General features: G+C 50.8%; 1 protein-coding gene across 1 annotated transcript in view; it reads right to left on the bottom strand.

The window, feature by feature from the left end:
• Window positions 1-15,439, bottom strand: part of GALNT17 (polypeptide N-acetylgalactosaminyltransferase 17) — a 424,276-nt gene extending 408,837 nt beyond the window's left edge. Inside the window, 1 exon segment of the mRNA XM_021086349.1 lies at window positions 14,510-15,439. Coding sequence (XP_020942008.1) covers window positions 14,510-14,747 — 238 coding nt within the window. The 5' untranslated portion in view covers window positions 14,748-15,439.

The raw sequence follows: 20,169 nt of genomic DNA, 5'->3' as shown, positions 1-20,169 counted from the left end.
AGGGAAAGGCTCTTAAAATGATATTTCGTGAGATTTGTGTATTTTAATATTAGTTGCAACCCCTTTCTTCAAATCTCCTGGAATCAGTTCAATGGCAAGAAGATGGGTAGGCAGGAAAAAAAAAAATGAAGTGGATTTTAGTACAACTTGGCAAATTAGCAAAGTTTTTAACATCATTAAAGAGCTCTTAAATATTCTTCCCCAAACTCCATTTTTATCTTGCGAATGCATTTCAGTAATTGCTCTAAAGGAAATTGTGGCACTTTGGCACAAACATAAATGTTTGCATGATTTAAAATGCAGTGGCAGCAAAGATCATGATTTTTTTAATTGCTAATTCTTAAACTAACCTTTTCAGTTTGTCTCATCCTGAAAAATGCCAGTTCCTATCAGCTGAAACCGTACTAAAGACAATGCATATATTATTTAGTTGTTTATAATTGCAAACAACTTAGCCATATTTCAATACTTATCCCTCAGCTCCAACATGGAGCATAAGTAGGGGATGATTATAATCATTCCATCATTCTGTAAACAGAACACTGGGACACCAAGATACAAGACTGTTCTCTTAAAGCCAAGAGCAGCCAGAGAAGCAGATCTGGAGTCAGGCGGCTTTTCATCCAACCATCTTACCCCACCCCACTTATTGTGAGCTCAATTCATACTTGCTGATCATATTAAGCAAGGATGGAGATGCAGAGGAGAAAGACTGTCCTGTGACTTAGGGAGACTGGTATTCCAGACCTGCCTGCTTCAATGAGTCAGGATGAGTAACACTAGCTGCTGTAACAGATAAGCTCCATGATCTCAATGGCTTAATAAAAAAGTCCAATGCATAGAGATATCAAGAGAGCTGGGGAGGATGGGAGGGTACTCTGCTCCACACAGTCATTCAGGGATTGAGGATCCTTCCATCTTTCATGCCACTAAGAGGCAGACCCCAAGGCCTCTAAAGAAAGGAGGCACAGAGGACCCCAGAGGGTATTTTTTTTTTTTTTGGTCTTTTTGCCTTTTCTAGGGTCACTCCCATGGCATATGGAGGTTCCCAGGCTAGGGGTCTAATTGGAGCTGTAGCCGCAGGCCTACACCAGAGCCACGGCAATACGGGATCCGAGCCTCATCTGCAACCTACACCACAGCTCGCGGCAACACCGGATCCTTAACCCAGTGAGCAAGGCCAGGGATTGAACCTGCAACCTCATGGTTCCTAGTCAGATTCATTAACCACTGTGCCACGACGGGAACTCCCCAGAGGATATTCTGAAGGCAAGGTCTGACAGTAGCAAACATTACTTCCACCTATCTTCCAGTTCCCAGAACTCAGTCACATGGCCCCTCACCAACTGCAGGGAGCCTGAGGATTAGATATCTGCCCAAGAAGAAAAGACAATCCCTTGGTAAATGCGGCATTGCCTCTGCCACCCCAACTGCCTGATATCAGCCCCCCAATCCAGCCCCCCCTGGTATGAATGGTTCCATGAAAAAGATTTCCCCCTGTCTTCTGGGAATTCCAAATTAAAATTCTACACTGTACACTCCAACTCAGCTCTGTGGCATAGCTCAGAATGGCAAACAGGAATGAGAAGAAGGGTACACTGGGCCAAAGGGCATATCTTCTGGACATGAGGGAACCACATGAGCCATCTGCATCAGCTACGGGTCAACAAACAGCCTCCAAGTCCTCCATACACACAACTCTAGGACCTGGGCCTTCAACTGAATGGTGTGGCTCCTACTCAAGGTTTGCTATCCATTAAAAAAAGGACCATCAGAAGACTATACTGCATCTTCCCCAATTAAAACCACCAAGATACCAGTAAGATGGAGATTCAGCAGCAGGGAGGGCACAGGGCAGAAGCCAAGAACAAAGCTTGCCTGAGGCCTGCTGAGAGTTGCCCAAACGAAGAAATTCACAATGTGCACTTGTCAGCACTCTTGTTGTGCTAATTTCCTTGCAAATATAAGCAAAGCCTTTTAATTAACTTAATATCAATTTCACTTTTCTCACATTTTGTTCTAATTATGGGCTGGATTTAAAGCTCACCCAGCATAATTTAGAGCTCTAGAATTAACAGCTTTACAACTTTACACACTAGCAACCGCTAAACCTAAGGGAAGTCAGGATCCCTGCTGCTCTCCTGTCACTGTATCCCCACACCCCCCGCAATCCCTAGACCAGCCACCAATGCTAATTGGGACCAAGCCCCACATGCAGACATCAGCAAATGCCAGCTTCTCAAAGGAAACCACAAAAAGGGAGCTGGCAGGTGTTTCTAGAGAACTGACTTCTCTGAGTTTCAGCTTCCTTAACTGTAAAATGGGTATGAGTGCAAGAAAGTTTGATGGAGAATTAAGTGACACAAAACACTTGCGTGTATGTATTCAACACCCCCAAAAAATACTGCATATGGTACAATGCGGTACGCATGCGTGTTTACAAAGACCATATATTGTACTTGAGCAAATCGAAGGTGCCTTCAGTGGTTAAGTTGCAGCATTTTTATGTACCCAGAAAGGGGAAAATGCTGTCAATGAAACTATGACACACCACTCATCATAAAATGAATCTCAATTTCAGAGATATAAAAATGTGCATCCTGGCATTGACAAAATATGATTACTCATGGTAGTTTCAATCTATGAGACACTGCCAAATCAAATCCAAGTAACCAGAATGCTCAAGGATTTAATATTCTAGTTAACTGAATTTCTAGGTAGCAAAGAGTCTTGCTTCTTTTTTCTTTTCTTTTTTTCTTTTTTTTTTTTCATCTTTTGTCTTTTTTTTTTAGGGCCGCACCGGCAGCATATGGAGGTTCCCAGCCTAGGGGTCTAATCGGAGCTACAGCCTCTGGCCTACGCCACAGCCACAGCAATGCCAGATCCAAACCTCATCTGCGACCTACACCACCGCTCATGGCAACGCTGGATCCTTAACCCACTGAGCAAGGCCAGGGATCAAACCTGCAACCTCATGGTTCCTAGTTGGATTCGTTTCCGCTGCGCCATGAAGGGAACTCCTTGCTTCATTTTAATATGCACTGAGCAGGGATGGAGGTGGTGTAGAGAGGATGGCAGATACCATGGACATTCCTTCTCTCCTTGTCCTCATCTCCACCATACTTACTTCTTCTGAAAAGCAACTATTCTCTCAAAGTGAGGTTGGTCACATGGCCATTTTCTGAACCACATATGGGAGCCCACTGGAGGGACTTCTGGGAAAGCTTTTCCTTCCTGATTAAACAATAGGAGTAGATCTGATCAGTGGTACAGTACTTCCTACCTGGTATAAAGATGCAATGAATGGAACCACTGCCACAATCTTGTAACCATGATGAAAAGACCAAGGAAAATATAATGAATTATGACATTTGAATGTCATCATGATGACCTCATGGTGCCAAACCAATGCTAGTTACCACAACTTCTGGACTTAAGGGAGAAGAAGTTACTTGCTCATGAATTAATTCCCTAAATTTCCTAGAAAGGGATTTTTAAAATATACAGTGGAATACTACTCAGCCATAAAGAATGAAACGTTGCCATTTGCAACAACATGGATAGACTTGGAGGATACTACGCCCAGTGAAATAAGTCAGACAGAGAAAGAGAAATACTGTATGATATCACTTAATGTGCAAAGTGTAAAAAAATAAAACAAACCAATGAATATAACAACCACACACACACCAAAAAAACTAGACTCACAGATACAGAGAACAAACCAACAGTTACCAGCAGGGAGGGGGCATGGGTGAGGGGAAAGATGGGGACAGAGGATTAAAAGGCCAAAACCACTATGTATAAAATAAATAAGCTACAAGGATATATTGTACAACACAGGGAATATACCCAATGTTTTAAAATAATTCTAAGAGAAGCTTAAGTTTTAAAAATGGTGACTCACTAGGTGGTACACCTGTAACTTGTAATATTGCACATCAAGCCTACCTCAATAAAAAATAAATAATAATGAAAATTTTAAAAAGAATAAAACCTATTCTGCAAGCTGTTACCATGTAAATGATTCATTGTAATGTAAGGCAGAGATAAACAACAGCTAAAAGCAGACCCATAGAGGGTACCATCAGAGCCCAGAAGAGGAGACACTTCTGACAAGGTGGCAGGGAAGGTTTCAGGGAATAAAGGGCTTCGGAGTTGGCCCTTGGAAAATGCATGAGATTTTAACAGGATGGGATGGGAGGAAGGAGGTATTATTTAAAATCTGAAAGTTAAAGACCCCTAAAGTCATGGACCTCTCATTTATACATACTTTGGTCCCTGGAAATACATGGAACTAGAACCCCACGTCTTCAACCAGGGAGGTACAGCACCTAGCAAGCCACAGGTAACCATAAGGCACCCCGCAGTGAACACTAATCACATGATTAGCCATTGTGTCTGAGGCCAGGGTGGAAGGAGGCTCTGTGGAAGCCTGCTCCCTATTAACCATCAGCCTGCTCGCTCTTGTGCTGGTGTCTGGATGCAATTACGGCAGCGGTTTATTACTCATGCATGGCAAGGCTGAGGCTCTGCAGTAAGCAATGGCAGGGACATTATTAAAAGGGAAAACTTCTCTCTATCAGTGGCTAAGCCAATTGTCACCCACATGTCAAACAGTCTAAAGACCTGCAAGGGGTAACAAGGTAGGCAGGGGGAGGGCTTTCAACCAAGTGAGTCCTGCAATTTTTTTTTTTCATTTTATGGCCGCACTCATGGCATATGGAAGTTCCCGGGCCAGGGACTGAATCCAAACCACAGCTGCAGCAAGGCTGGATCCTTAACCCACTGCGCTGGGCCAGGGATTGAACCCAAACCTCCAGAGCAACCCGAGCCACTGCAGTCTGATTCTTAACCCACTGGGCCACAGAGGGAAGTTCAAGTTCTGCATGTTTTAAATGCTACCTGGCATCAGGAAAGGCTTTCCCTGCAGAAGAGAAGCTCCTGTGCCCCCATCAAAGGCCACCCTGTGGGGGTTTGGCTCCCCGAACTTCTGAATTCCATCTTCTGGTCCCTTTGGCAGAAGAAACAGGTGCTACCCTGCAACATGGCATTCCAGCTGAATCCATGAAGAATCCGTGAATCCTGAATCTGCAGGACACAGATGCCTTGGATAGTGGTGGCCTCGGAAGGCAGACCCATGGGGCCCGCTGGCTGCAGCAGGCATAGCTGGGACAGAGCTGGCGTGCGGGGGGCTGCTGCAGTGGCCACTAGGGTGACGGGCTTGTGAGTCGTCTAAGGGCAGCAGCAGGGGAGAGCAGGAAGAGATGGGTGTGGAGCAGAGAATTCCTGGGTCCATCACCACTACAGCCTCTCCCCGAATCCCTCCAGCCCATCCCACTTCCTTTTTGGCTCAGCAGGGAATGGGGAACAGAAAGGGAGATTTATCACCAGGTGCTAGACAATCTTAGGGCCGAGAAGAGACTACAGCATGTGCATCATTTAAGGGCACCCCCCCCACCATGGGGGCCTTTCCTTGGGCATAAGCTGATCTAGAATTAGGGGGTTTACGAGGTGGGTGGAGCAGAGGACACAGAGGTGAGGGCCCTGGAGGAGCTGGCAAGAAAGCTCCTGACAGACTCGCCCCCTCAGCTGGACATGGAAGGACAGATGGCGAGGAAGGGGTGTGGTGGGGGCCGAGTACACCTTAGCGAAGGTGGGGTGGTGGGGAGCACTCTGGCCAGAGCTCCCAGGGCTGATTCAGATTTTCCAAAGGAAGCAGCTCTAGATGCACACCCTGGCTTAGGATGGAGCCTGGGCTGGGGAGGGAGGGCCCAGGGGAGAGGCACCTGGAGTCCCCGAATGGTGGGGGGCTGGCTGAGTCCTGAGCTAGAGGCATGGCTGGGCCAGCAACACCGGCACCTTATACCCACTACTGGATTCTAACTCACTTTCCTGCCTAATGGTGCATGCACTAAACCTCAACTCAACATGAATCTCATTACATCATCACCACAGTGACCAGCCACCCAACAGCTTCCCACGTGTACAGAATCAAGTCCAAACCAGCCTGGGACTGAGGCCTGGCTGGGTCCAGCCTCCACCTGGTCCTGCAAACGAGCTTGGCCGATGGGCTCCAGCCACACGGCCCTCCTTACATCCCCACACACACTTCTGTCTCTACCGCCTGTCCTCGGGCCAGTTGCCCTGTGCATTCCTGGTCCTGGGCACTGACCATCGTCAATGATTTGCTTCCACCCGGGTCCCAGGGTCCACATGTTAAAACTTCTGAGTTCTCTTGTTCAAGTTCAATACCACTTGGTCAAGCGGGCCACTGCACCAACCCCCTGAATGCAGGCCTTGTCCCAACTGTGCCTGCCGCAGCCAGAGACTTGGTGTCACCACCCCCATACTCATTCTGATATTCTCCTGAGACCTGAGCTCCAGCAGCGAGGAAATGCTCACGAAGAGATGGAAGTGAGCAACATTTCTATAGTGGACTTTGACACATACAAGCTGCCATTTCTCCTCCTGAGCCTCAAAAGAGGTCAGGTAAAGGCACCATCACTATCAGGAAGTGGAAGGGAGTTCCCGTTGTGGTGCAGCAGAAACAAATCCGACTAGGAACCATGAGGTTGTGGGTTCGATCCCTGGCCTCGCTCAGTGGGTTAAGGATCTGGCGTTGCCATGAGCTGTGGTGTAGGTCGCAGACGCATCTCAGATCTGATGTGGCTGTGGCTGTGGCTGTGGTGTAGGCAGGCAGCTGCAGCTCCCATTGGACTCCTAGCCTGGGAACCTCCATGTGCCCCAAGCGCAGCCCTAAAAAGTAAAACAAAAAGAAAACAAACAAAAAAGGAAGCGGAAGATGGGGAGGAAGAAAGGAGAAGGAAGAAGGAAAGAGAATCAGCCTCAAACAGAGAAGGGAGAAGGACCCCAAGTTCACCCAAGTTTGTAAGTTAAAGCAAAAGGGACCTCCCCTGCCCCAGCCCCTCAGGTAACAACGACCAAACTGCCTCAAGCAGCACAACTGTTCATGCATTCATTCCAGAAACATCTGCTGAGCACCTGCTATGCACCAGTGCATTCTTGGCATCAGAGATGCTGAGAAGAACAAGCAAGCAAAGTTCCTTTCTTCCTTCAAAGAGCTCACCTTCTCCCAGCGGCCATGCGCTGGGCCCCACGGCTGTGCTGTCCATCTGGAATCCCCATTTATCCCTACTCCACAGTTGACAGGTAGGGAGGTCGGCCCAAGGTCACACAGCTACTAAGTGATAGAACCAAAAACCCTACCCACCCTGTCTGCTGCCCCCAAAGAACAACCTTTACTCCAGTATTACATTCTGAAAGACTCGGGAGGTTCTGATCTTGGGGGGTTCTCCATTTGACACGGGCCTCGCCATGCCCACGAGCCACCTCCCTGCGGTCATTCCTAGCTCTCATCACCAAGCCTTCTTCCTGGCGGCAGAAGACACTCCCCATTGGGCAACAGCAAAGGTCAAGGCACTGGAGTTCTTCCTCCAGACACTGGCCGCCTTTCCCACTACCTCTGGGCTGGGCAGGTGGCGGGCTGCCCCTGCTGGCAGTGGGACTGTCATACATACTGGCCAACACAGATGTGCCTGCATCTGTCCAAGAACCGGGCCCCCATCTCTCCAGGAGCTGCCAGATGCTAATCAGTCTGTGGCAGATAAAGGAAGTGAGACTCCCTCCCTCCAGTGTCCAGGTCCTGGCTCTGCTGACTTAGCCTGCCACACACCTGGGCCCGGATGGGCCCCCGAGCCCGACACAGCACTTAAGGCTTGCACTGCCCTGGTTCCCTTCTGATGCTCATTGCAAGGAGGGATTTTTTTTTTTTTTTTTTTTTTTTTTGGCTGTGCCCATACCATGTGGAAGTTCTGAGGCCAGGGATCAAACCTGCGTCACAGTAGTAACCAGAGCTACAGCAGTGACCATAAGGAGCATACTGCTCCTTAACCCACTGAGCCACCAGGGAACTCTCTGCAAGGAGTGATATCTGTGTGTATATCTTTTTAGGGCCACACCTGCGGCATGTGGAGGTTCCTAAGCTAGGGGTCGAACCGGAGCTGCAGCTGCTGGCCTAGGCCACAGCCACAGCAATGCCAGATCTGAGCTGTGTCTGCGACCTACACCGCAGCTCATGGCAACGCCAGATCCTTCACCCACTGAGCGAGGCCAGGGATCGAACCTGTGTCCTCATGGATGCTAGTCAGATTCTTTTCCGCTGAGCCACAACAGGACCTCCCTGCAAGGAGTGATTTTAACACAAACGTGGAGCCTCTCCTCTCTCCCCCTGACCTCCTTGCCACAGGAAATACGGGTACGATCCAACTCAACAGTCTATACGAGCACATCCATATTCTGGGAAAGAAGACACAGCTCAAGACCAGCCCTGGCATCCATGGAGAGATGCTTTCAAAACAGGATCCCTCTCCTTCTGACTCCACCTTGGAGGCCCACAGAGCTCATCTCGATCCCTGTCCCTCTGTGCCAAGTCACTTTCCCCACCTAGTGGGTCTGGCTAATGCAGCAGGCTGGGCGGGCTGCACTCGGGTTATGTGGAAACTTGTTGGTTTTCTGCAGTTCCGACTCCAGCTTTGTCTTTCTGTGTGGCTTGGGGGCAGGACCAGGCTGGGTAATTTTGACTTCTCTCCATTCCCGCAAAGGTTTTCAATTTCTGTAAGCAACCCTGCTTCTATTCAATATCCTTCTGAAATCTAAATTTGGAACCTAGCCTCAATCGACTGCATTTCCTCTCAAGACAACAGTGCCCTGGGCTTACTGGTTGGAGCAGCCATGTGCGCCCTGCCCTTCTGATTCATTGCAAGGGGGACCCCGGTGAGGGGCGGGGTCGCCGGCCAGAGCTTGGGGCTTGTATGGGGCACCTGAGCCTCCACTGCCTTCACCCTGATCTCTTGGAGGCGGGGGAGTCACTGGGTTGGATTGAAAAGTATCCTAACATTCAGGAATCTTGGCTCTGCCCCTCACTGGCTGTGTCATCCTGGCTACGTCACAGAGCATCTCTGTTTCTCACTTTTCTCGGCTCTAAGATGAGGGAAACAAGTAACTTCCTCAGGAGGTGACAGAGCACCAAAAGCCCTGTAGAGCGTTACATGGAAATTCTACCCAAAAAAAAAAAATCTGCCTGTGCCGACACCCATTTTTACCATGTACCAAACCACCCTGCCACCATGTTTTAAATACTTCACCACGGTGTTATCGTCCTCTGTATGATTTTTGGGGGGGAGTTTCCCAAATTCTCCACAGTACATATGAATTCATTTTACTCTCCAGGGAAAAAAGGAATAATAAAACCATATTCCTGTTATAAAATCACACATTCGTAGAAGACACACGGAAACAGGCCGGTCCCTGACCTGGCTCCACTTCCAGGCTCCTCCAAAGGATGCGATGCCCTTTCTCCGGGAGGATGAAGGACCACAGCAGCCTCGGGACGGTGCCGGCAAGATGGCGGAGGCAAGATGGCTGCCGACACCCAGCCTCCCCAGCCAGGTCTTTCCTGCTTCTTCCCCTCATCGCATCCATCCAAACCAATCCAACCTTTTTTCTTTCTTCCTTCCTTTCTTTCCTTTTTTTTTTGGCTTTTTAGGGCCACACCCGTGGCATATGGAGGTTCCCAGGCTAGGGGGTCTGATTGGAGCTACAGCTGCCAGCCTACGCCAGAGCCACAGCAACGCGGGATCCGAGCCACGTCTGCAACCTACACCACAGCTCACGGCAATACCAGATCCTTAACCCACTGAGCGAGGCCAGGGAGCAAACCTTCGCCCTCATGGATACAAGTTGGGTTCGTTACTGCTGAGCCATGACGGGAACGCTCCAATCCAGTCTTCACAGTGTCCAGATGACTTTCTCTGCAGCTATCCCTTACCTTCTCCTTCCTTTTTTTTCTTTTGCTTTTTGGGCTGCACCCATGGCATGTGCAGGTTCCCAGGCTAGGAGCTGAATCAGAGCTACAGCGGCCGGCCGCACCACAGCCACAGCCATGCTGGATCCTTAACCCATTGAGCGAGACCAGGAATCGAACCTGCATCCTCATGGATCGTAGTCCAGTTCATTACTGCTAAGCCACTATGGGAACTCTGCATTTACCTTCTAAAACTAGCTCCCATCCAATTAATCCACTAGTAAAGCCTTGATGCCCACACAATGTTCAAGGTGCTTCGGCAGATGTTGAAGCTGTTATGAAAACGTCCAAAATATGAATCGAGCCCTTAAAAAGCCTGCAGTCCAGTTCTGGCCTCAAAAGATAAAGCCAAGGAGGCACAAAAGTAGAAGCCATGGGTGCAAACGGACACTGACAGGAAAGCTTCAAGGACCCTGGAGCAGGAAAAGCTCAGACCGTGTGGCTTGGCACAATCGCCCACACCCAGGTGGTGACCTTGAGCCAAGCTTTAAAGGATGGATGAATGTAGAAAGAAGGCAGGGAGCGCCAACCAGGACAACTAGTACTTCTCAAAGACTGGACCTGAACCTAAGACAAATATCAGGTTATTTCAGCAAGGAGATCAGTCTGGCTTAAGACGGCGAAGGCCCTGGCCCAGGCTAGAATCACAGGCTGGCGATGCCCAGCCCTGACTGTCAGCCTTCAGGCTTGACCAGGGTTCCTTAGGAAACAGAAAGCCTCTGGGAGATCTCAGGCCCTTTGGAAGCCGTGCTTTCCACTCAGCTGGAACCACTAAAAGGAGGGGTGGGAGATGAGAGTCAGAGCCCTGGGTTAAGAGCCTTGCAGCAGCAGTGAGGGTCAGCAGAGGGGGCCTAATGGAAAGAACGGAAGGGCAGAGGCAAGAGAGAGTCTGGAGAGGAGAAAATGAACTCATCTCTGTGTGCTGTTCCCTCCATACCAGCTCTTCCACTTTCACTTTAAAGGGTCCTTTTCAGCCTATATTAAGAAAAACAAAAAACAAGAGTTCCCATTGTGACTCAGCGGTAACGAAACTGAATCGTATCCACGAGGATGTGGGTTCGATCCCTGGCCTTGCTCAGTGGGTTAAGGATCAAGCGTTGCCATGAGCTGTGGTGTAGGTCCCAGATGTGGCTCAGATCCCGCATTGCTATGGCTGTGCTGTAGACCAGCGGCTACAGCTCTGATTCAATCCCTAGCCTGGGAATTTCCATATGCCGCAGGGGTGGCCCTAAAATGCTTAAAAAAAAAAAAAAAAAAGGAAAACAAAAAACAAAAAAAAATGGGAGTTCCCATTGTGGCTCAGTGGATTACGAATCCGGCCAACAAGTATGAGCCCTCAGTGGGGTCAGGGCTCTGGCATTGCTGAGAGCTGTGGTATAGGACACAGACATGGCTCGGATCCTGCGTTGCTGTGGCTGTGGCGTAGGCCGGCAGCTGCAGCTCCAATTCAACTCCTAGCCTGGAAACTTCCATATTCCAGAGGCGCAGCCCTAAAAAGCAAAAAATAAAGAAAGAAAGAAAGAAAGAAAGAAAGAAAGAAAGAAAGAAAGAAAGAAAGAAAGAAAGAAAAACAAAAGTGTAACAACTTGTGACTGTTTTTCAAAAGGCAAGAGCCAAGAGTCTTAGCAAAGAGGCCAGTTCTGAGGAAGTCTGGGTCACCCCTGGCCCCCCAAGCCCAGGGAACCCCTCTCAGGTCACCCAAGGAAACCTGTTTCAGGCATGAGAGAGCCTGGAGACAGCTGTGCTGTGTCGCTCCTGCGTGAGCTTCCTAAGAGTCCATAGACAAGTTTTAAGAAATCAGAGCCATCATTAAAACACCAGCTCCCCCTCGGGAGTTCCCAAGGGGCTGGCCCCAAGTGGCCCGCCACTAATTCCCAAGGAGCAAATAACCACCAAGGTCAAGATCTCCTTCTCCTCCTTCCCTTGGAAGGGTGGAGACAGGCTGCAGAACACGTGGACAGGGACCCCAGCTCCCATCTCCCAGGTGGCCTCTTCCATCTGTAGAACCCAGCATGCCTACAGCATCAACAGGTGGAACACACCTCACCAAAACAAGCACAGGCAGAGGACAGAGTCCAGGGCTGGGTGGGGCGGCAGGGATGGGGTGGGGGGGTTGCTGGGGGGAAGAGGACGCTCCATTTCATGACTTTTCCCTGCCCTCTTCCTCCAGGCTACATGTCACTACAAATTATCCTTGAAACCAAGCGAATAACATCCACCTAGTTGCAACTTCAATTCCTGGCTTGCCCAGCAAAAGTTCTCCATCCAGCCTTCCTGCCAGCGCCTCTTCAGAGGCTGCGAGCCAAGAAAACTCAGTCTTCCCAGCTCACAGTGCCTGACCCAACCAGTCCCAAGAGGCAGAAGCCTCCGCCCCCACCCCAAGGGAATTGCTTATAGGGCAGAAGAATACACAGGGAATTAAGCCAGACACACACCCACTCCTGCTGGCCATCAGAGGCAAGTCCCCCACCCCCCGCCCCCACCCCCCGCCTCTCTCCAACCAATGGGCAAATGGGTTTTCCTCTTTGCTCCGCCTGGTGCAGGCAGCAGAGGGCACTGGGCCAGGGTTGGGGCCACAAGCATGTCAGAAATGCCAAGGCTCAGCCTCCCCTCCCTCCCAACTACTGAATCAGAGACCCTGTGGGTGGGGTCTAGAAATGTGTGCCTGAACAAGCCCTCCCCGTGGCTCAAATGCACATCCCAAACTGAGACAATTTGGCACAGCAGCTAAAAGCCTCAATTCTGAAACCAGACTGTCCAAGTTCACTTCCCAGCTCTACTACCCCCTAGCTGGGTGACTGTAGGCTACTTACCAACACCTATCTCCTAGGGACGCTGTCAGGACTAAATGAGCCCATGAGTGTCTGTGGCCCTTAGTAAATACCACTTAGAATGGTATTATTCCCATTTGGAGCACTGGGGGCGGGGGTGACTATATCTTATTTAGCTTCCTAATTGAACGGACTTGTGTCCCTGGCCTGACCGTGAAGGAACCAGGCTCTCTTGCTCTCTCTTTTGGGTCCTATGGATTGGTCTATGGCACATATCTGGGCACAATAATAAGACCCATGCCATAAGCATCCAATTCCTCCAGAAATGAACTGTGGGCTTTTGTTTCATTCTGTGCCTTGCTTTTTTTGACATGCAGGAGAAGAGCTCCCACATGACCCGCGCAGATCACCCCACAGCCAGGCCACACTGTCTGCCAAGGGTCAGTGGGACGGCAGCTTCCCACCGCAGATACAAGTTCAAGGCATCCCCATGGATACTTGTTGAATAACATCGAGGAGACCAAGGGGTTCCTGGCAAAGAGCGCTTGGAAATCAGACCACATCCCACCTGGAAGGGCCCAGAAGGGATCACTGAAAAGCAGGAAGGGAGCAGGATGCTGGCCTCCTCTCTGCCTGCCACTGGGCGTGATCCCTCTCCCCACTGCAGGGAAGACAGCAGTTGAGTAGGGTCTCACTAGTGCAGAATCTTTTTGTCATCCAAATGAAGGCTCCTTACAAATTGGGAGAGACAGGAGAGAGAAGCTGTCAAGAACACAGACTCTCTGGTCAACCAGACAAGGAGTTCCGACTCCAGACTCTACCCCTTACTAGCAGCAGGACACCAGGCAACTTAGAAAACCTCTCCAAGCCTCCTGTTTTCATTTCTGATACGGGGATGGGATGAACCTCTCTGGACTGATGTGAACATTCAATGAGCTAATGCACTTGTAACATCTTCGCCCTGTGTCCAGTGATCCACCCATTATTATTATCATTAGCATTGAGTGGCCAATGGACTCTGGAGAGCTGCTCATACTCGAGCAGATAACACTATGACCTTGGGGGTACCAAGTGTCCAAAGACCCATCAGTCCCTGGACCAGATGTGACCAGAGCACATGAAAAAAATCTCCCTCTTCTCCTGAAGCACTGAGAAGAACATTTTCGATGGGACCGATTCTGACAACTATCTTTAATTGGATGGCACACCTCTCTTTGCTACACTCCCGAAAAACCTGCTCCCCCAATCCACGCGGAACTTCAGCAACTGCCCTCAGGCAGCTCTGGGAGAGAAATCCAGCGTGTTTTTAATAGCAGCCTCACCGAGGCAGCGGCGGGAAGGGAGGAGTCCTCATTACTCGCTGTGCCGCCATCCTCACAGAGACATCCCTCCAACCTACCACCCAAGCGCGTTCGCTCCAGACCTGAGGCCTTTACTTTTACAGACATTTAAGCCCGCCATTGCCCCTGCCTTTCCGATCCCCCACCAAACGCTAAGCTGTAAGAGCTTTTGCTCCCCTTAAGTGGCCCGCGCCTCCTGTCCCATTTGGCCGCGTGGCTAGTTTCTGCACTTGGACCAGAGTCGCCAGGTAATGATGCCTGCACGTGAGGATCCGGCGCTGACCTCTTTCCACGACAGAAGCAAACTTACAGCTAAAGTATAAAAAAATGAAGCAGGTAATTCTTTCCAGCAGCCCCGGCCTCCTGCCTGAGAATGGGCAAGGAGAGGAAAAGGGAGCGCGCGGGAGCCAGGAAGTGCCTGCCTTCCACACCGAGCTCAGGGCCCCCCCGGGATGCACCGGGTGCCCTGCCCGCCCGCGCTGAACCCCATGGGCACCCGCGAGCGTCCTTACCATTCAGTTGCCGGTAGACAATGTCCTCGAGCAGCGAGAGGCGCTTCAGGACCGCATCCTGGATGGGGCTCGCGCTGTGCGCACTAAGGTTGGCCGCCTCGGCGCGCGGCCGAATTTCGTGGAAGGCGTCTCCGCTGCGCACCGATATGGGCCGGCACTTAGCCAGGAAGAGCACGAAGCCGGCCACTGCTATCAAGTTCAACACCAGCAGCACTTTGACTCTTCTCAGTGAAGCCATCAAACACGCGCGGCCGGCCCTCGCCCCGGACCCGCGCCCCCTCGGGCTCCGGCGAGGCGCGGGGCAGCCGGGGGCTGTGCGAGCCTCGCGCTCCGGACGGCTGGCGAGGACCCCAGCCGCTCCCGGCCTCTCGGCGTGGAGGCTCGGGCAGCCGAGGCGGTTGGGAGGAGGGGGCGGTAGATGGGGAGACCAAAAAGGCTCACATGGAAGCGCTCGGTCTGCCGAAGTGCTCCCCGAGATGTCTACTCAGTCCACGGCGCGCGGCCCCTACCAGGAGCCTCGGCTTCTCGGTGAAGGGCCCGGGGCGGGGAGGGCGGGGGGATGGTGGTCTCTCCTCTGCACCAGCAAGTGGTTAGCCGCTGGACCTTGGGCAGCCGGGAGCAGGGCTGAGGGAGCAGCGGACCTCCGGGGCCCGCGGGCCAGCAGGCGGGGCTGCCCCGGCGCCGCGGCGGGAGCGGCGCGCAGGTGCCCGGCTCAGGCGCCTGCCCGCGGGGAAGCGCGCCGCGCCTCGGGCCGCACAGCCACCACCCTAGTCCGCAGGCGGCCGTCGCGGGGAGCGGCCAGCGATCTTCAGCCGAGGACCGGCTCCTTCGGGCGGGCGCCTTTGTTCCGCTCACCGACCCGCTCCATCACGCCGGGGTGATGAAAAGCCCGCGCCGGTCGCCCGCATCCTCGCGGCTCCGCAGTCACGCTCAAGTCTCAGTTACTCTCAAAGTGGGGGCAGCACTAGGGGGCGGGCTAAGGGGCAGAGCGCGACGTCCTCTCCGCCCCTCGCGCCGGGGGACACCCCACCCCGCTGCTAAACTCACCAGCGCGCACAGCGCCGCGGGCTCCCGGACACGTTCCAAGTCCCGAGCCCACGCAGTGAGCCTTCGGGGCCTGCCGGTCACACTGGCCTCTCTCCGAGCTGGCGCGTCGGGAAGCTAGCCAGAAGGAGGAGTCGGACCTCAAAAGTCACAGCAGTTCTGTACCCCCTCCGCTAACGTCGCGGGGGGCGCGGCGGGGAGGGACGCGCGCCGGCGCACCCTCTGCTCGCCAGAACCGGCAGCGCCGCTCTTCCCGCGTCCCAAGGAACCAAACGCCGAGTCTCCTAATTGGCGGACGCAGTGATATCGCCGCTGCGGCAGGATGAGCCCTCACAGTCCCGTGGCGCGAGACCCCGGAGGAGACGCGCAGGTGGCGGCGGAGGGCGGGGCGCGGCCAGAGGGGACCGGCTGCGGCGCCAGCTCCTCCTCCGCCGCCCCTGGCCACTCCTCTCCCCGCGAGCCTGTCGGCCGCCGCCGCCCGGAGGCTGCGGAGCGCACAGCTCCCCCGCTCGCCCGCTCGTGCGCGCGCACCCGGAAATGGTGGGGGCGCCTGGAGAGTGCGGGCCGCGCGGGATGGGGACAGTCAAGTCATGTTGGCGGCCGCCGGTGCTGGAGGGACCCTTTGGTTTTCAGCACTCCCGGAACGGGTGGGTTTGTTCCATCCCGGTTGGCGATGAAGACATCCCTTTCTGTGTGCTCGCAGCTCCGCTCTGCGTGGCCAAGAATGGCTAGAGGGAAAATCTGGCCTGGAGACTCGGATTGTTACTTTGGGAGCCAGGCCGGGTGTTAGTGAGCTGAGTGGGTTCCCTCCGCGTGAAAATTCTCACCGTCCAGGTTACACCTTCTGGGTGCATCCCCACCTCTATATGCATTTTATCATGAGAAACATATTTTGACTACTGGATATCCGAGATCTCTTCCTCTTCCCAAAGCCAGGAGCCCCACATGCTGGAATTCAAAACCCCCCGTGTTGATCCATTTCATTCCTTGGGCCTGAAAAAGAAATCAGGCTGCCAACTAAAAAAGATTGGGCAGTGAAGCCCAGTAAAACTGATGGTTTCCACCTCACAGTTTCGATCTTATTAAAGTTTTTTTTTTTTTCTTGGTACTGTTGGGATTGTGTGTTTTGTTTTGCTGCTGGTTTATTATTTTAAATGTTGGTCTTCATATATAAAAGTGAATGAAAAAATATAGCCATCTTTTAATTTCATTCCCTTGGAACTGCGTGTCTGGGTTCAGTAGGTTTGGCTTTGTATAATCTACAAGACTGTGAATACACAATTGTTAGATGCAAAAGCCACATCAAAACCACAAGAGTCAGTTTCTAACCACACGCATTGGGCAAGAAAGCGGCTGAGTAGCAAGAAACCTGAGTCATTGAGCAGTTATGATAAGTCAGCTACAGGGCCCAGTACTGTCTCCATGTTATCTCACTGAATACCCAGTTGAGTTAGGTGTGATTAGAACCACACTTGGATGGAAGCTAGCACAATGAAGGGAAGCTTCTGCAAAAATAATTTTTGAGCATTCATTCAGCCACAGGACTGCAGCTGGGGAGGCTGAGGCTTTGGGCTAGCATTTCCCAGTAGTAAGAGGCTCTAAACTGTGATGGATGTGACTCCCAGGCATATGCACATTTGGGCAAAGGAAACAGGAAGCAAAGGAGAGGAAATGGCTTCAGAATGATGGAGACACTTCCAGGCAAGATTCAGCTTCAGTGAGCTTTCTTTTCTCCCTCTAAAGCCAGAGAGGTCCCTGCCCAACTTAACCTCTGATCTTATTATGTGTGCACCTTACAGGTTTCTCCCCTCACCTTCCACATGCCCCCCTGGACAGCTTCTCCATTCGTAAAGGTCATCTGACACTCTAGACTCAATGAATGATCCGCTGTCACGGTCACAACCCTGTCATCACATAGAAGTTCTGTACTCCTGCAATCCTGCAATAAATTCCACTCCGTGCCTGCTGCCTTCCTATGTTCAATTCCAACTAAATGTATGCTCCAGCCACTAGGAACCCCTCTCCCCTACACAAGTGTCTAAGCCTTTCTATCCCCTCCTGAGTTTTTCTTTCCCCTTCCTGGTTTCTCTTGAGTTCTAATTACTCAGTTATTTCAAACACATTCCCAGCGGTGGCCACGAGTCACACACATGCTTGTACATTCCCTACGGCCTCTTGCTTGGCAATCCCCATATCCGAATAATCTCACCCAGGCAAGAGAGGGCACCTAGGGAAAAATCACATCATCCCAAAGTTTGGGGACCTTACCAGTTGGTGGGGTATACCTCGAGCTGGATCGTTCATTCTGCTCAAACCCACCATTCCGTGTCCCTAATCAGCTCCTCTCCCCAGAGGTGTCTGAAGTAGACTTCAGTAGTCCATAAACACCCCTTAATCAGATGTAAAAATGTGTGTGTGTGTGTGTGTGTGTCATACGGACGTTTCTCAGGAGGAAAGACTCATAACTTCCATCAGATTCCCAATGTGGTTACTGCCACCAAAAATTGAAGAACCTGCCTGGCAGATGTTAGCTATGCAAAAACATAATCAGCCGAATACATTTATTGTATGCCAGCTGCTTATGAACTCAGTGGTGCCAAGACACACAAGGTTGACGGAGATCTCCGGATGCTCACATAACTTGATGGAAGAAAGAAAACTCTGGACTAAAGCCAACATGCTTGTATGAATGAAGTTTGCACTGATGGGAAGGAATGGAACTAAATAGCTTCTGCCTGCTGAGTATATTCTCAGGCCCCAAAGGAGCACACCTAGCCGCTTAAACTACTTGCACAAAGATTAAAGGACCCATTTACAGAGTCATCAGTTGCCCCACATTCGGAGGTTCTCAGAGGGGTAGGTGACTTCCCTCAATCAAAGACTGCCATCTGTCTACACACCATTTGCCCTCGATCCAGCTAGGAAAACCAACAAAATTAGACCTTAGCGGCTGTGTGGCCTGCTCACCACGGGATCTGGCTTTTATGCCACCTGTTACCGAGAAGCACATCAGTTCCCAACTTTAAGAAATGTGGGGCCCTCGGCAGTGGCCCCTGCATAGACTGGATTCTTCTTGCTCACGCCTTGCTCCGCTTCCTCTGCAACCATGTCTGACAAACCCCGTGTGGCTGAGATTGAGAAATTCAGTAAGTCGAAATTGAAGATGACAGAAACACAAGAGAAAAATCCACTGGCTTCAAAAGAACAGGAGAAGCAAGCAGGCGAGTCATATAGAGAGGCCCATGCCACCAGTGTGCACTGTGCATTCCACAGACATTGCCTTCTTATTTTACTTCTTTTAGCTGTTGAACTTTGTAAGATGCAAAGAGGTTGGATCAAGTTTAAATGACTGTGCTGCCCCTTTGCACATCAAAGAATGGAGAACTACTGACACGAAGGCTGTGCCTGCCTCTCCCCTCTGCCTGTGTGGCTGGCAGGGAAGGAAAAGAACTTGCATGTTGGTGAAGGAGGAAGCTGGGTGGAATTTAGAGTGAAAAGCGAGCTGGTCCAAGGTGCCCTGCAGGCTGTAAAATGCAGTTTAAGCGGAGTGCCATTTTGTTGTTGTTCAAATGATTTTAATTATTGGAATGCACAGTTTTTTAAATATGCAAATGAAGAGTTTTAACATGTGAACAAAATAAAATAAAATAAGAAGTTTTGGAGTTCCGATTGTGGCTCAGTGGGTTAAGAACCCTACATTGTGTCCAGGAGGATGCAGGTTCAATCCGTGGCCATGGTCAGTGGGTTAAGGATCCAGTGTTGCCTCAAGCTGCAACAAAGTTTGCAGTGCAGCTTGGATCCCATGTTGCTATGGCTATGGCACAGGCCTGCAGCTTGCAGCTCTGATTCAGCCCCTAGTTTGGGAGCTTCTGTATGCCGCAGGTGCTGCCATAAAAAGAAAAAAATAAAATTCAGTTAAACTACAGATATTTTGCAAAAGAGGTTTATTAGTATGTTTGTTTATTTAGCAAACTGAAAGGAAGAAGATTGATGTGTTTCAGCCCAAAGTTCATCAAGGATTTTGATTCCAAATACATTTTTCACTCATCAACCATGGTTCACATGATATGCAGCCCTTACTTGTCTGTGTTTGCCTTTGATTGCCTGTTAAAAGCCTCTCATATCTCACCTTAACCCATCACTGATGTTAAAAATACTTGGAGGTTCATCAAGGAAAACCAGGGTTCATCTTTCTACAGAGGTTTTGCCGATCTGTTTACCATTGCCAGAAGCAGAGAATTGGAGTCTTCAGTCTCATAAAACCCTAACCATTGCTGCAGATCCTGGAGTTATTTGATTTTTTTAAATTGAGATGTGATTGGCATACACCCGCATGTTAGTTCCAGGTGTACCATATCATGATTCAGTATGTGTTTATACTGTGAAAGGCTCACCAAGAAGTCTAGTTAACATCCAACGCCATACAGAATTACAGATTATTTTTCCTGTGATGAGAACTTTTAAGATCTTCTCTCTTAGCAACATACAAATATACAAAACAGGAAGGTCCCGTTGTGGTGCAGCAGAAACGAATCCAACTAGTATCCATGAGGGTAGGGTTTGATCCCTGGCCTGGCTCAGTGGGTCGGGGATCTGGCGTTGCCGTGAGCTGTGGT

Source organism: Sus scrofa, chromosome 3 (assembly GCF_000003025.6).
Source record: "Sus scrofa isolate TJ Tabasco breed Duroc chromosome 3, Sscrofa11.1, whole genome shotgun sequence".
NCBI lineage: Eukaryota > Metazoa > Chordata > Mammalia > Artiodactyla > Suidae > Sus > Sus scrofa.
This window is presented reverse-complemented; position numbering and strand designations above follow the sequence as displayed.